The 16,363-nt window shown below is 27.7% G+C and overlaps 1 protein-coding gene across 1 annotated transcript in view; it reads right to left on the bottom strand.

Annotated features, from left to right (window-relative positions):
• The window catches only part of LOC129981290 (low-density lipoprotein receptor-related protein 4-like), a 733,213-nt gene that overhangs the window by 133,960 nt on the left and 582,890 nt on the right, over window positions 1-16,363 (bottom strand). The window contains exon 10 of the mRNA XM_056092063.1: window positions 3,808-3,933. Coding sequence (XP_055948038.1) covers window positions 3,808-3,933 — 126 coding nt within the window. The remainder of the gene's footprint in view (window positions 1-3,807; window positions 3,934-16,363) is intronic.

Raw genomic sequence — 16,363 nt, 5'->3', positions numbered from 1 at the left:
GCTTCAGTTCTTTATCTCACACAAAATAATGTGTCTTTGTTTGTCAATTAATTATTAATTAACTAAATTAATTAATTAATCAAATTGAATTTATCTAATATGCTAAATGAATCCCTTTTCTTATTCTAATTTCAAGTCTAAAAATATTTTAACATAATATGACTAGAAAAAAATGGTCCTTTAAAGGGTTAAAAATGAATTACCATCTGGAATTTGCATTCATTCGCCAATTTGAACTAAATGAAATATTTATTTTTAAATGCAAAATTGAAAGTTTTTTTTATATAGTTTAAAATCATGATTTATAGCTTCAATAATAATATTTCAAGAAACATGGTGATACAAAAAATATATATTTTATATTTCAAGTCAAATGAAAATAAAAAAATAAATAGAAAAATTGAAGAACTAAAACCTCAAAAATCTGAAAACATTTTTTTTTTCTATCACTCTGGAACAATAAGATGTTAAATTAGAAATGACTCTTTTGTGACATGCAACGAGTAACACGCAAGTATTTCCTTGGAAACATACCAAGAAATCAATAAACTGCCAAATAAATCAAAGTTCCTTCAAAATTACGAGAGGGAAAAAAACTGATTCGCTAACAAAACTCATTTTCCAACTAGAAATATTTTTCTTCGGTTTTTAACAAAAATGACGCTTAAATTAAAACTTTGACGTTAATTGCTAGGTATCGATTCTTAGCCGCAATTGAAATTAAATTATGAACTCGAACTGTATTCCGTGTCCTGTATGAATTATTAATGGAGAAATGTCGAAGTTAAATTCCCATTAATTAGTCATTTCCGGGCTTGCCAAATATCTTTTCGATTTCGAGAACACTTTGTCAGTTCGCTTTTTTTTTTATGGATTTAGTAATTAAACATGGGAATTCGACTTTTGCATTTAAGTAAGGAGAATATAATTGCTATTTTTTTTTTCTTGTGACACTTTGAGAGACTTTGAGAATTGAAATGGAAATGAATTTTTATTCAGCAATTTAATTATTTAACAAATTATTTATTTACTAAAAAATGCATTTCATTTATTTAGACACAAGAGTGTCATGTTGATTAATTCATAATAATTAAATGCATATATTTGAGCTTTTGCCGTATTACACATGAAAAAATATTTTTTTATATTACAAAACAATATCCATAATATACATATATATGTATAAAATGTAAACATATTTTAACAGTTGCATGACCGAATAGAAGAAACCTTTGAAATTTTAACTTCGATTTATTTCATCACTGGAGACATATTATGTATAAGGTAGAAGCTACGAGATACGCCAGTCTACATCGCGATACAAGAACGGAAGAAACCAAAATGTTTTCCACTTTGATCTTACAATGAGATTTTGATAAGGATTTCTTTTACGTGTGTAGGCTTAAGAAAGGGAAATTTAGGAATCTTTAAAAGAATGTTGTATCTCTTCACTAGGAACATGAGAACTTGATTAATTCAGCAATTTTACAGAGCACGTGTTGAATTAATCAAATAAAATGTGAGAATTGGGTCAGGAAATAAGAGAACAGTTTATAATGAAGTTAATATGGGTTATATTAAGATAAAAATTAGGAAATTAATTAAGATTTAAATTAGATTAAGAAATATCATCACATTTATACATAAAACTCTTATGTAGGCACAAAATCGGGCTGGAAGTGTTAATCGTCATTTGGCAGTGGTTCTCAAATTTGGATTTTTAAATACTTGCTTTGGCAGAAAATCTTCGACACTCTTTATGTATATATAATACAAAAACATGACTAAGTTTAACAGTTTCGATAAAAAAACGGAAATCGTCGAAAACGAGGTTAGAGAAATCAAAATATTGAATAATAACTCATAAGAACACCCGGTCTGAATGAGCGAAACAGAGCTGTAGAACTTTTTTGTGTACGGAGTAAAATTTTCGAATTACAGGAACCTCCCAACTTTAAAGTTTTGTCAGCTACTCAGAATGCTCCAACAATATTTCGCAAGCCTATTTTAAAGTAATATTGTATAGTTAAAATAATAAAGTACCATTTTGTAATAAGATGTAGTTTATCTAAGTTAATCAATATGGTTATATTAATCATAATAATACTATTCGTATCCGGCAATTATTTCAACGTTATTAATATAATGTTTACAAATTTTGATGAAATGCATCTTATTAAAACAGGAAAGCGGAAGTAAATTAAATTTTTATTTAAAAAAAATATTAGATTTATATATGTTTGCTTTCTGACTTTTACATATATATTTCTGCTACTGAAACTTTTTATTTATTGAAATTCATGATTTAATTCTGGGTAATTGATGAAAAATAAATGTTAGCTGCTCATACGATTTCAAATAGTTTAAATTCACTTTTAATAATAAATTTATTTTTCGAACGGAAATGTATAACTTCATGGCGAGTGAGCGAGCTTTAGGATCATGACTAATGATCTCGAATGAATCAAAACATGATTTCTGGGTTGTTATGCGAAATATTGAAATCAAAATGTATTTTCTTGAAATGATCTGCCAATCTAAAGACTATTTCATTGAGAAAAATAAATTTTTGCTTCTTTTAAAAAGTATTTTACTGCTCTTGTATTAGCATCAATCATTAATGATCATCAATCATTATATGATTAATTGAAATTCATGGATTTCAAAAGGATATTCTTCATTTTTGTTATTTTATTGAATTCTTTTATTCTCTTTGTTAGATACCCTACTTTTCAACACTACAATGGCAGAGAAGAAGAGGACATCTTTCAGACAATTCGAAATACAAGCATGTATACAAGCAAAATACATCGTTGCAGTGAATATGTTAAATATTAATAACTTAAATTATTAAAATTATTCATTTTTTTATTTCAAGCCATTAGAAGCTGAAACACAAAAACGAACAGAATTTACTATTTGAAATATATCATCGACATTTTATCTTTCATAAGTTTTTATTATCAATATTTTTTTTTGTCATCTTTCAAGTGCAAAATAATAATATTCAAAGAGAGTTAGATAGATTTAAGGTTTATATTTCATATCTGGAAGATGCAATATCTGTTTCAAGATATCGTGACTTTCAGTTAAGTAATTGCTCGTAACAGAAAGTTATGATATCTTAAAACCTATACAGCATTTTCAAAGTCAGTGAGAAAATCTTCATCTTTTCATAAATTTCTTTTTAAGACTAGAAAAACGATTTCGATATACAACAGAATTTTTTAATTAGCGTAAATAGAAAAATGGAATAAATTTTAATGCAAAATGACGAAAAATTACATTTGAAATATTTTAAATAAGTCACTTGATTTAAGTTTTTCAATTATTTCTTTTGCAGGCAGTATAGTGACTTAATACTTCAAATGGTTTCCATTAAAATGGAAATTCAGTAACATTGATATAATAATAAAAGAAGAAATCAAACCATAAATTTCCTAGTTTTTCAATCGTAAATAAATGTTACTGCATTTGAATTTTATTCATTCAGTTATTTTTTACATATTTAAAAGTTTTACACATAAAGCAAAGGAAGCGGCACAGATTTGAGCCAAAAGTTTGGAATTGACCTTATTTGGCTTCAATTTTTTATTGAAAATAATTAATAAAATATATAGTTTATATTCCGAGGCCCAAGTAAAAGCTTATAAGGTAAGCTCAATAAGAAATGAATTTATGGTTTCGCATTGGAAATTGGAAATTTGTGGAAGTTTCTGTGAATACGTTGGTTCTCCTAAAATCAACTCATCTCAAACAACCTTGATTTAGTTTGAATTTTTATGGCTACGTTTAGCTTTTGCGTACCTGTAGCTTTACATTTCCTTAGATCTGTTCCAAGACGATAACCTTCGACGCAGGAGCACTTGTATCCAGGTACTGTATTTTCACAAAACTGGCTGCAGGTTCCTTCCACTTGACACTCATCAATATCTGAAAAAATATCAATATATCTTGTAAGAAAAAATGACGAAACTACACTACTACATATAGGATCACTTAAAGTAATAACACATAAGCTTTAACATATTCTAGTATCATAAATATCAGCAAGAATTTCACGATGAGGTTTTTATGTAAATATTTATTTGCAAATAATGTGCTTTTTAGATGTTTTTGCTTCTTAAACGTTTGCTACGAAATTAAAAAAAAATGGTTTAACAGAAAACTTATAATAGCAAAACGCTATTGTAGAAAAAAATATTAATCGCGTCTTAAAGTAATAAAAGTCGTATATCTTATAGGAATAATACCTTCATACTAAAAACTATGTATTGAAAAGAAAAAAAAATTACAACTACATTCTAGAAACATATAATTAAGAATACAACATATTCGAAAATAACTCAAGTTTAAGGTAAAATATAATAAATCATAATTAGTTATAAAATGAAATTTTCCGTTCCTGCTATTTTACTTTACATATAACATGTTTATAATAATTCACAACCTTATTTTGGTTGCGTGGATTAAGTTATGTAAAAAATATTTTGAGATCAACAAACTAAATACGCAAGTTAAAAAAAAAAAAAAAAAAAAAAAAAAAAAAAAACATCTGCATTCATATTATATACACTACATCCGGAATCTTTCACTTTTTACGATTTTACCTGGCTAAGGGGTGAGATACAAAAAGATGGGTTCGTTTCTGGAGTTCTTCATTCTTTAACCTTGGTTTCCACCCCCTTAGATACTTTTTCACGTCCCCCCCCATATGGAAGTGATTGTCGTGTCATTCCTGAGCGGGCTATTTTATTGTAACTCAAAATTGCGTATTGATTGCTTATATGGCTGGTTCAAGTGGCAAAAAACTTTCAGAATAGGCTAAAAAAATATTGTAAATAATATAAATCAATGTGACTGAATTTATCTACCGTTGTTAGTCTCAAAATGTTATCAAAAAGTTCAAAAAATAAAAAAAAAATGTTTTAACCTAAAAAATTATTATTATCTTGTAAAAAAGAAAACTGCCAATTTTAAGAACAGAGATCTTCCCTTTATTAATTCTTTGCACTCGGATGGTGCCTTTCATTCATCATATCATTCAAAACAGTGCATCCTTTTGACGTTTTATTTTTTTAATTTTGATTTTTTTAAAATATCTAAAGAATGGTAAGAAGATGTAGTTTAATTGTTCAGTAAAATTCAACTTAAAACTATAATATATATATATATATATTTCATAGCAATAAGCAAATCCTTTTCCGAGTACAAAGAGTTAATTACTATTTAATGTTTTGACCTCTCCACACAACATAGAAACTTCTCTAAAGTATTGTATTGCGAATTAGTATCTTTTTTCGATAATATTAAGTGCTACCTGCAGTTTTTACGGCTGTTATGTCCGTCTATAAGAGTTAATTTTATTTTTAAACTTAAATATCTCCTTTTTTTCATCTTTTCTCTCACCTCTATTTTAATCAAAGAAACACATTCTAACAAATGCACAAATCCACAGAGGATTTTAGAATCAGGAAATGAACAATATATGTTAATATTAATGAAACTGACTAAAGAGATCATAAACATATAGTTTATAAACAAAAAAAATTATCGCTGTTACTTAGCTGTTATATTAGAAGGAAATTCAAAAGACACGTGATCAAAATACAAATAAAATAAAACTGAATGAGATTTTGCCATTATTTGTCTCACGCAGGAACCAGCATATGGATTAAAACTTAAGAATTTCAGCTTAGTTTGTTTCTGAATATTCTTGTTTATTCTTAGTTTGTTTTTAAACTTATGTTTAAGGAAAATAAAGTTGAGAAAACATATTTATACAGATGAATGGTCGAGAACATCATCAACAGTTTTATTACAACTTCCATAATTACTTAACACTGCGATTGAACAGTTACCCAGAGTGAAACGAATGAGGATGTTCTAAAATGATATCAAAATGTGAGCACATGATAGTTCAGTTAACGAGTTTTCTTTATTTGAAGGTAATTAATTCCCCTTTCTTTGTGTAGATTTCTTGAAAACGGTTTCTAAATAATCGATTTTCGACTACCGTTTTCAAAAAGCAGCAAGACTTAAAATAAATATGCAAAGGCCGTTTCGAGGCCTATTGAATGTAGCATTACAAAGCTCATAGATTGGAAATCGGTGGTCAGATTCGCACATAAAAGTTTTATATTGTTTAGCAAACATTGTCCTTTTTTTTTGTACAATCGTAGATTACATCAATAAATTTTATCTCGTTTGCAAGTTATTATCAGCATATTCTCCTTACAGAAATGTAAGGTGTAAGTTGTACGGTGTTTTTACTTATGATAGAGAAATTGCAATGCGCTAATGTGCTTTTAAATCTTTCATAATGCAATTTAAATCTTCCATAATGCAATGTTTAAATTTGTACATTGTAGAAAGGTTCATTAATGAACTTCATTCAGTTACGTACTATGTATGTTAAGTCCGTGACGTTTTACGATGTTAAAATTCAAAATCAACTACAACAACAAAAATTTTAAGTTGTTTACATTGAAACAAGATAAGGTGTATTTAGAAATTAATTACCTGAGGTGAAATTCAATTACATACAATATTTCATATTTTGATTCCGAAAGGTCGATGAGAAAAATATGACATTTAAAAAAAGAGAAAGAAATTTTTGCCTAAATTTGGGATTCTAAAATTAATTAAATATTTTAAAACAAAAACATTCAGATCGGATTTAAATGATAGAGAACATTTCTCATTTCAGTTTCAAATTAATTACTTTCAATAACATTGCAAGATTTAAAAATAATAAAGAATCCCCCAATGCATTTGATTACCTTCTCTACAAGGGGTATTTCATGCTCTATGAAAATATTCCTAGTTTCAATTTTTAAAAAGTAGCTCTTAAAATTCTATTTCGCTATGTTATTCTATTCACTTCGGGAATTCAAAATAGTATTCAAGATAAAAAAATAAAATAGTATTCAAGATAATTCTTCACTAGAAACTAAAAATCTTTTTTGTTTGGATTGAAATTGCATATGCTTTTAAGATATAATTTAAATAAAAAAGGTTTAACTTCTTTGAATTTTAGCGCCAAACCAGTATAAATGAGATACAATAAAATTTCATGCTACAAATTAATCGATAAGATATGTCAAAACATATTTGCTGTATAAATTACTATTTCTTTTCGTAGTTAATGGAACAAAATTTATTAATATCTTTTGGATAAAATGTTTCTCCCTTTTATTTCGATCATTTAATTTTTCTTATCTATAGGAAATTAAAAATTGCTTTTACTAATTTAGAAATAAATATAGTTATTTTACATTCTTTTTTTTTTACCTAAATCCATAAAGTTCAACTTGATATATCTTTAGGAACAGAGTTTAAAAAATATCATGTAACAAGAACATAAAAGTCTTATATATTTTTAGTTGTTATACTTACACTTTCTTCAATTAAAAATTTTCTCGTGGAGCATTAGATCACAAGTACCAAAACATCGCGATTATTGTATTTTCTAAATCATTAACAACTTTGTATAATCTCTCTTAACGAGCATAATTCATTCCGTATATTAAGAATTCGTAATATCCGGGAATGAATTCTCAAGGAGAAACATTTTTTTTCCATAGGTATTCGTATAAAATTCCATTCCATTCCGAAAAAAAAATGACTGAAAGAAATGTATAATAATGTAGTTTATTATTCATAATACGTGTTTATTTTTGCAAAAAAATTGTTTAAAGACATTTGTCTTTTACAGTGTTTCAAAATTTAGCGAAAATGAAACATAACATTGACGTTAAATGAATTTGTAACTCGGATAGCGACTACCTTATTAGGATAACGCTTCTAGACATGCGACATAACAATTCCTCACACTTTTAGCTTCTGCCTTATTTCACTGGAAGATTTTGTTCTATTGAGTCAATTATTCCCTCTTCTTCTTACCTCAATTCACCCCAGCTTTTTGTGTGAACACAGAATACAGCTTTATAAGTTCTTCGGTTGTTCTGGAAATGTTTTTTTCTCTAGAGCATCGATGTCTTTACTATACACTTCTAGCCTTATAATCTTAGACTACAAAACAGTCGGATCTATTAAGACTCCATATGCCCTACCTCAAACCCTATTGAAATCGCGTTCGACAACGATGTTCTTCCACCAGACCCTCAAAGTCATTACTATTCACTTCTAACCTTATAATCTTAGGAACAAAATAATTTCGTCTATTAAAGATCCACATGCATTTCATATTTTGGTCATCCAGTCATATTTCATCCAATAATATTTTGTTCTTTTTGGAACGAAATAGATGCATTAATATCACCTTCAGGAGATATCCATCATTTTTTTTTTATAAAGTATCTTTATATATATATATATATATATATATATATATGATTAGTAGTCAGCTGTTCGTGTTTGTAGCCTCCAGTCTTGACACTTATCGGAGATATTCCACGATGTTTTAAAGAAAAAAACTTGACTCAAAGATACCGAATTGCCTTGAGTCATTTATCTCCATAAAAGATTATAAGGAGAAAAATGTTACTTTCGTGTTTCGGTTCACAATAGACATATTTACAAAGTTGAATTTCAAGGAAAATTGGCGCGAGTCGATAAAATTTACGCGGAAAACTAAAGCCGAAGACAGAAGTCAAGGAGAATCTAGGAGAACGTTTCTATTTTTTTCTGATATTTGGAGTAAGACACAGAATTAAAGAAATAGTGACTCCATAAAAGCGCTTTTAACATTTATTCTCAGCGTAGTTCGGATAAATAAAAATAAAAGAAAAATTACAGCAGAATATATTTTTAAAAGACGCCTTTAAATTTCCGTCACGTTCTTTCATTCAAATAAATTCTTATATTTAATGCAGAAACTTAATCTTGTATCGCTAAGATTATCAAAATAATCAAGATTTAAAGCTTGTTTTATCTGTTTCGTTGTATACCAACGCAGAAAATTTGAACTGAAAATGCATTCCAAAATATTTCTAATAAAAAATTTTGGATGATATTTTTTAACTCAAATACAATTATCGATACTGGGACAATTTATTTATGGTTATAAAAAAACAAAATATTTATTAAAATAATCTATTCTTTGTATTAATTTCTTAATTTTTTTATTTAATTATTTATATGTATAGAAAATATTTATTAGAGTAAGTAAATAAATATACTATCGAATTTTTAAGGTGTAAGTACACACTAGAATATTTTTTTTTTAAATTTTAACTTTAAAAATCCACTTTTTTCACAGTAGTTCATTAATATATGTTTAAACTCATTTCAGTGAGTAAAAACCATATTACACTAATTATTAATTAATTAAATAATATTTAATGAGCTAATTAGCATATTATTTGAAACATGATATCTTAAATTCTAATTCGTACAGACACACAATTCTAGTTGGAAATTATGTTTAATATTAGTCTTCATGTTGTCTACCTCAATCAAGTTATAAAAATATATAGTTTTTGTGTAACAATTTTTTCATGAACGATGAATAGAAAAAGTGAGATTTTTCCTGTAATTTTAACTTTTAAATAACTATTAAAAATGTATATTTATAAATATAACTTTGTTGAGACGCAAAACATCCACTATTTCATACAGATTATTTTGATATATAAATAATTGTATTTGGTTCATTTCTTTTTGAGTTATGATTATTTGAAGGAAATAACATAGTGGAAAAATATCATTCTTCATAAAATGAGTTTAAAAAAAACCTTAACTAGAGTTTCTAATTAAAGCACCTCAAGAAAAATAATTATAACTCGAGAAATGTTTCGAATGTTGACAACACCTTGGTATCGTTTAAAAGCCAAAGGATCTGAGAACATTATTAAGCAATAAAAAAATATTCGATATTTTGAACGATTTTCGAAGTTTCAAGTGTGTACATACACCTTAAGTGATATTCTTATAAAGTGAAACAAAAGAAACATTGAAAGAAAGATTCAAAATCAAATATATAAAGTTTTGAAAAAAGGTGATCCTATTTATAAATTATCGATCAGTTATACAACCAGACAGAGACATAAAAACACTGTTTCTTCTTATTTGAAGTCATTGCACCATCTGAAATATTGGACTTTGTGATGCTGCTCATGTACTGAAAAATGCTTTTTATATTTTGGAAAAATAAATCAAGTTTCGCAATAAAATTGCCATTGTCTCTAATGTTATTAAAAAATTTTGTCTTTAACTGCAGAACATAATGTCACCAATAAACATAACAAAAGTTCGCTGATAAAAAGCTGCAGAAGCTAAAAGAAAAACTTTTTTTCTAGACAAATAGAATGGATAATTCTACAGCTTTACTTTCCCAATAGATTACTAACCACTGATCATAATTCAAAATATAAATATTCAATTATACTAATTAATAGATATTTATTATAACTACATATGTTGTAATAAATATTTCTATCTTGAAATATTCGACAGGATGATGTAGTCCTCAAACCTAAGATGGATGAAAATGAAATCCTGCTGATATGTTCTGGATTAATCATGGAATTTTCAAGCATCAAAAACAAGCAATTCCTCACTGCTTTTAATAAAAAAATGAAATATATAAGAAGAAAGGATCCAGAAGAAAATACTCTTGTATCCATTGTTCCGTTCTTTTAAAAGAACAAGAAATCCAGAAAAAGAAACTCGGCCAATTCATAGCGTGCAAGCGGGCTTTTAATAGGAATGTCATATAGTATAGCTTTTATATGCTTCTAAAAATAATCAAGAAATTATAAGACCAGAAATCACTATTGTTACTTATCCCAAATATTTTAGCATTGCCGGATAATCTCCATGAATCTAAAAAAATTACAAAAAGCAATCAATAAAATTGTGTTTTTAAAATGTTGTCTTTAGTAAAACCCAAATCATCAAGAATATGGGGGGGGGTATGCCTGGTCAAGTTTCCACTGGCATTTAGGAAAGGGCTTCAGGCCCTGCTGAAAAGTAAACGTATTGCTGTGTCCACCAATAAATCTTGAGAAAATCCTCTGCTGTTTTCTGTTAAGTTTATTCTTGAATTGATGAAATATTCCAGGTCCTCTACCAAAGTGCCACGCATAGTTGGATGGGGGCTTTCCAAAGTGTATATATTTCCTTTTCTTGTAAGTTGAGTAGATTTCAGAGTAAACGAATGCTTTATCTCCAAGAATGGCTTCAGAAGAAGCAGTCATGACCAAGGCATTAGAATGCTGGTAATCCTAAAGGGAATTGTATCATATTACCTTGCCCAACGCACTGCTTAACAACATGTCTGAATCTCTAGGTGATCAGACAAGTAACTGAAAAATTTGGAGAGAATCCTATTCTACTGAGGAACATAGCGTAGGAAACTATTTATCATATAAGAAATATGGCAATATGCTCTACATAAATTCTAGTTTCAATTGGTTAGATGAAAAAGCATAAAGTAAAGTTCTGGGGAGATAATCTCCTTGCTTGCTCATTTATAAACCAAAAATTAATCTCTTTGCAACAATATATTACTTCGAATAAGGATCGTCTATGTAAGCGAAAGAAGCTTCATGTCAAAACAACGTCATCTATTGTCTACAGAAAGCACTTCAAATCTTGCATTATTGAGTGAATTAAATTTTCTCAGAATATTCTATTTTTCTTTTTAGTTTTTAACTATGGTAATTCATATATTCAGTATATAATTTATTTATGGATAAATATGTTAGAATTATATTAATTTGCATTCTTAGATAAATAACACAAGACTTTCAATTGTTTATTCAGTATCTTTTAACGAGCAACTCGCAATTTAATCGCTGATTGCATAATCTACATAAATGTACTCAAATCAGTTTATTTTTGAAAATAGCAACTATACTATTTTCACATTCCAAATGGTCATTCAAACAGTTTTACATAAAATAGAATAATAGTTCAAATAAATTCATAGTGTAATATTATAAAATAATATAAATTCATTTTTCAAGCAAAAGCAATGACTTTTAAAGTTAATGATTTTATTATTTTAAAGCTTCAAAAATTTGAATATCATTTACATATGTGGTTTCAGCAATAGGCAACTTATTTTTATGTATATAGTCTCAACAAATATCATTCATTTACTGAATTCCAAGAAATCGCTCTCAACGATTACAAAGTAATCAAAATTGTATTTCAAAACTATCATTCGAAAGTAATTCTTATAAAAATAAAAACCATCAGACTTCTCAAATATCAATTAATTAATTCCATTTCCAAAAATCGAATAATGCCGGCATTTCTGTTTCCAAGAATAGTATTAATATTTAACGTTTTCCGCCTTTTGTCATTGAACGTTTTGTCATTGTATTTAACGTTTTCCGCCTTTTGTCATTGTATTTAACGTTTTCCGCCTTGAAAATTAAAAAAGATTAGGCGATTTTCCAGGAATCTTTCTGAACGAAAACAATTTTTGAATTTCTGAGAATTTCTTGAATATTTTTAACAATTTATGTAGGAAAATTTCGGAATTTCCATGTTTTAAACATTTACTGATTCTTTTAACAATATAAGTATTTCAGCTTTATGTAAGAATGTATATACTTTGCAGAGGAGAAAAGTTTCGGAGCGATAAAGTATCACAGAGAAGTATAAATATTTCAAAGGTACATGTTCACTTTGAATTGAATTCTCTATAATACAAATACAAGGAATGTTTTATAAGATAAAACTCCTGTTTAAATTTCTCTAAATTTATTCAAGAAACATTACCTCGCTTTCTGAACGCTGCAATCAATATTCGATGCCATTTCAGAGAAATGCGGATGTTTTTGAGAAGACAGTTAGTAAACAGTTTTGAATATATTGATAATACCGATTGTTCACAAAATATTTTACTAATAACAAACAAAGGGACTGTTAAAAATTATTATGATTTGGCATATAGACGATTCTATTTATCGTAAAAATGGTTTTAAAGTTTTAAATAAATCTACTCAATAAATTTCAGTGTGAACACACTTGGTAGGTCGCAGAATGTCAACACGATATTGCGAATCTCGCAACATATGTTAACAAGAACATTTATCTACCATAATGGACACATGAAATGATGAACATTTTTATCTGACATACAGCTACTATGATCCAAATTTTGTATAAACATCGTTAACTGGCTTTGTAAAACTCAATTCGTTAAGTAACTCCCCCTCCAAAAAAAAAAAAAAAAAAAAAAAATAGTATAATATAAAGTGATCTTGGAGGTCATTTTCGCCGTTATCGAGATTTTGATAACAATCGATTGTGAAGCCATTATTTCTGCATTACTTTCGAAATCTATTTTATTAAAAAACCTTATGGAAACCACTATTCCAAATATTTTTTTTCTCTAATACCCTTTGCTTAGTTCGAAATAATTTTTTATAATCAGTTCAAGCCATTTTCTGACCACCCTGTACATACAAAGAGAATATTTCAGACATGGAAATACTCAGCATCTATTAGACCAAAATAAATTATGTATTTTTAGCGAATTCAAGTCACAAATAGACATTTCTCTTACATCAATTACTTGACCCTGCGACTACATTTTTGGATGAAATGCAGGAGTATAATGAAACCGAAACATTGTCTTGGAGCAAATGTTTTACCTGAAGTGTACAAAAAAAAATTACTGTAATAATCAGGAAATTCGCCCTCATACTAATCTTTGTCTATCAGTCTGTAAATACAATAATTCAAAATGTCATCCAGCATAAATGAATAATATATTTAGTACACGGCTAATTCACCAAATTTACAGATTTCTATAAATTTGTGATCTTAATTTATTTGTAGCACATCTGTGCATTCTTTTGTTCATCTTCAAGCTAAAATAACTTTAAAATAGCCATTTCGCGGAAATTGAGAATAATAGCTATGTTTCGTGAGCAGTTGATACACTTTCATAATAATTTATTTAAAAGTTAAGTAAACCACCCGTATCTATTTTCGGATCCGATTAAACTCTCTGTTTGATGACTATTTCTATCATCTTGAATTTATCTACCCCCCCCCCTGGCTAAATGGAGAGTTCAATGACACGATGAGCTCTTTTTCCGAGTATTTTTGATGAAGTTATCTGCCTCTATTAATTAGCAAGTGATGCTTTCAATTAAGAACAACTGCCAAGTCGTTCCATGATACAATCTGAAACATTCACACGACGTTTTGTTTACATTTGACTGTTGCCATTCGACAATAAGTAATAAGAATAATTTATGCATCCCGCATATTTATACAGATAAATAAACAGACAGATACTTAGATATAGAAATGCATGGATAGATTTATTATTATAATTTTTATATGCATTAGTCTGAACCCTATCCATCTGTCCGTCTACGCATTTGTGAATATGTTAACTCGATAATAAATGAAATTCGATGTGTAGCTTTGTCTTCACTATTGCAGTTACTTATCGATTTGGCTATCTTCCTGTTTACCATTTGAGTGGAAAGAGAATAAATTATTCATCTCAAGAAGAATAAATTATTCATCTCAATATTAATAACTATAAAACATGTTTTTATTATAATAAAGAATTAAATAGAGAATTCTTAGTTGATTTTTATAAGAAATACATTAAAAAAAATCTAAGATATATTATCTTAAGATAGCGTGATCTTCGTTTTATCATTATATTTGAAATCTGAAATTAATAAAAGTATTAATCCCTTTGCAATTCACATGATAATTTTCACTTCACTCATACTAAATAAATCTCTAATACATTTCTATGAAGGCATGATATAAATATAAATTTAAAGGCACACATTGGCAACGTTGAGTCATAGTGTTATCTTTTATGATAAGAACTATCTTGTTTTTTTCTGAGACCTCAATGTATGCCACTCTCATTATGGAGTCTGTGTTATGTTGTTCTTCCGCTACTTTTGTATTGTCTACCTTCGAAATCGAATAACATCCGATTCTAAAAACAGTGTATGCGTGTCACGCTGTTCTTCCATTACCCTTGTAATGTCCACGTTCGATTCTGAAAATATTAGTGTTGATACATGTTTGTGAATTAAAAACCCATGTAACTAATCTCAAAGGTTCTAAGGGAATGAAAGCATCACCGAACAAGTTTTTGGGCTTCCCTGAGGGCACATTGTTAGTGAACTAATATTAGTGAGCTTGATGATCATAGTGGTGGCCGCCAAATGATTATGATGATTCGATTCTAAGATGATCGTAAGGGAGTCTTTTTTTAGGCGATTCTTGCGTTCGCATATAAAAGTCTGTAAAGGTTAGGTCATTCACATACTTTACCTCTCTAGATTGTTTTGAAATTCAACATATGTTTTTAGCATATAATGGGTATAAAATTTCCAGATTATATTATTTTTCCATTTTTTTTTCAATGCTCTCTAAATGAGGCAAAAAAGGTTATCGAAAATGACTCAAGAAAATTACTTGCTTTACATCTTATTCATGAAATAACTTGTATAAAGTTTTTCTAAGAATTGACCAAGTATTAGCCGATTGAAAAGGTGTATATTTCTTATAATAAGCATATTTTTAAGCAAAAAAAGTAATTACTTAAATTTTATTGCAAAATAATACGAAAGCTTTCCTACATTTCTTATCTTTATAACTGAATACAGAAAAGCTTTCATTCTAAAAATGCTATATGCGTTTCTAATAACATACATAGAAAAAAAGATAAATAAATGTTTGTTTTTAACAAATAATTTCTTTTGTAACTAGTTTGAAATCATTTGTTCGTATATTATATTTAGCTCAAGAAGACATTGAATTTTTGGGATAATGCTATCATTTTTATTTTTTTAAATGTATGCATTATTCCACAGCTATTCAAAACTCTGTTTCAATAAATCATAAATAATGTGTTTGAAATCATTGGAAGTCATTTTATATTCCATTCATAAAAGCTTTTGAATTGTATTGATTTTATTTTCTGAAGTTTGAAATTTGTTTAAACAAAACTTTCTTATTTTCCCCCTTTTGTAATAGCATTTTTTGACAACTGAATATTTGGAAGAGTAGAAAAATGAAATTCTGCAAATAACAAATACCTTTTTACCGATTTTATTATTCGATACATTTATTATTAAAAAAATATCGTCTGAGCTATTTCATCCATCATGCATATAAAGTATGAAAATAATGATAATTATTATAATATAATAGCATACTTTGAATATACATAATATTATTATGTATATTCAAAGATGCCTTCTTCAATTGAAATAAAGTTCCAAAAATAATTACAGAATACAGATAGCATCAAATTTTGAAATAGTTCATTGATGTATGTTTCAATATTAATTCTATTCAATACAGAAAAGCTTCAAATGCTTATACAAATACACCATAGCGAGGACCGAGACGCCTAAATATCATTCAGAAATTTCTTTCCTATTTCTGTAAGAGT

This window comes from Argiope bruennichi, chromosome 8 (genome assembly GCF_947563725.1).
Source record: "Argiope bruennichi chromosome 8, qqArgBrue1.1, whole genome shotgun sequence".
Taxonomy (NCBI): Eukaryota; Metazoa; Arthropoda; class Arachnida; order Araneae; family Araneidae; genus Argiope; species Argiope bruennichi.
Note: the sequence above shows the minus strand (reverse complement) of the source record. Positions and strands in the feature narration are given on the sequence as shown.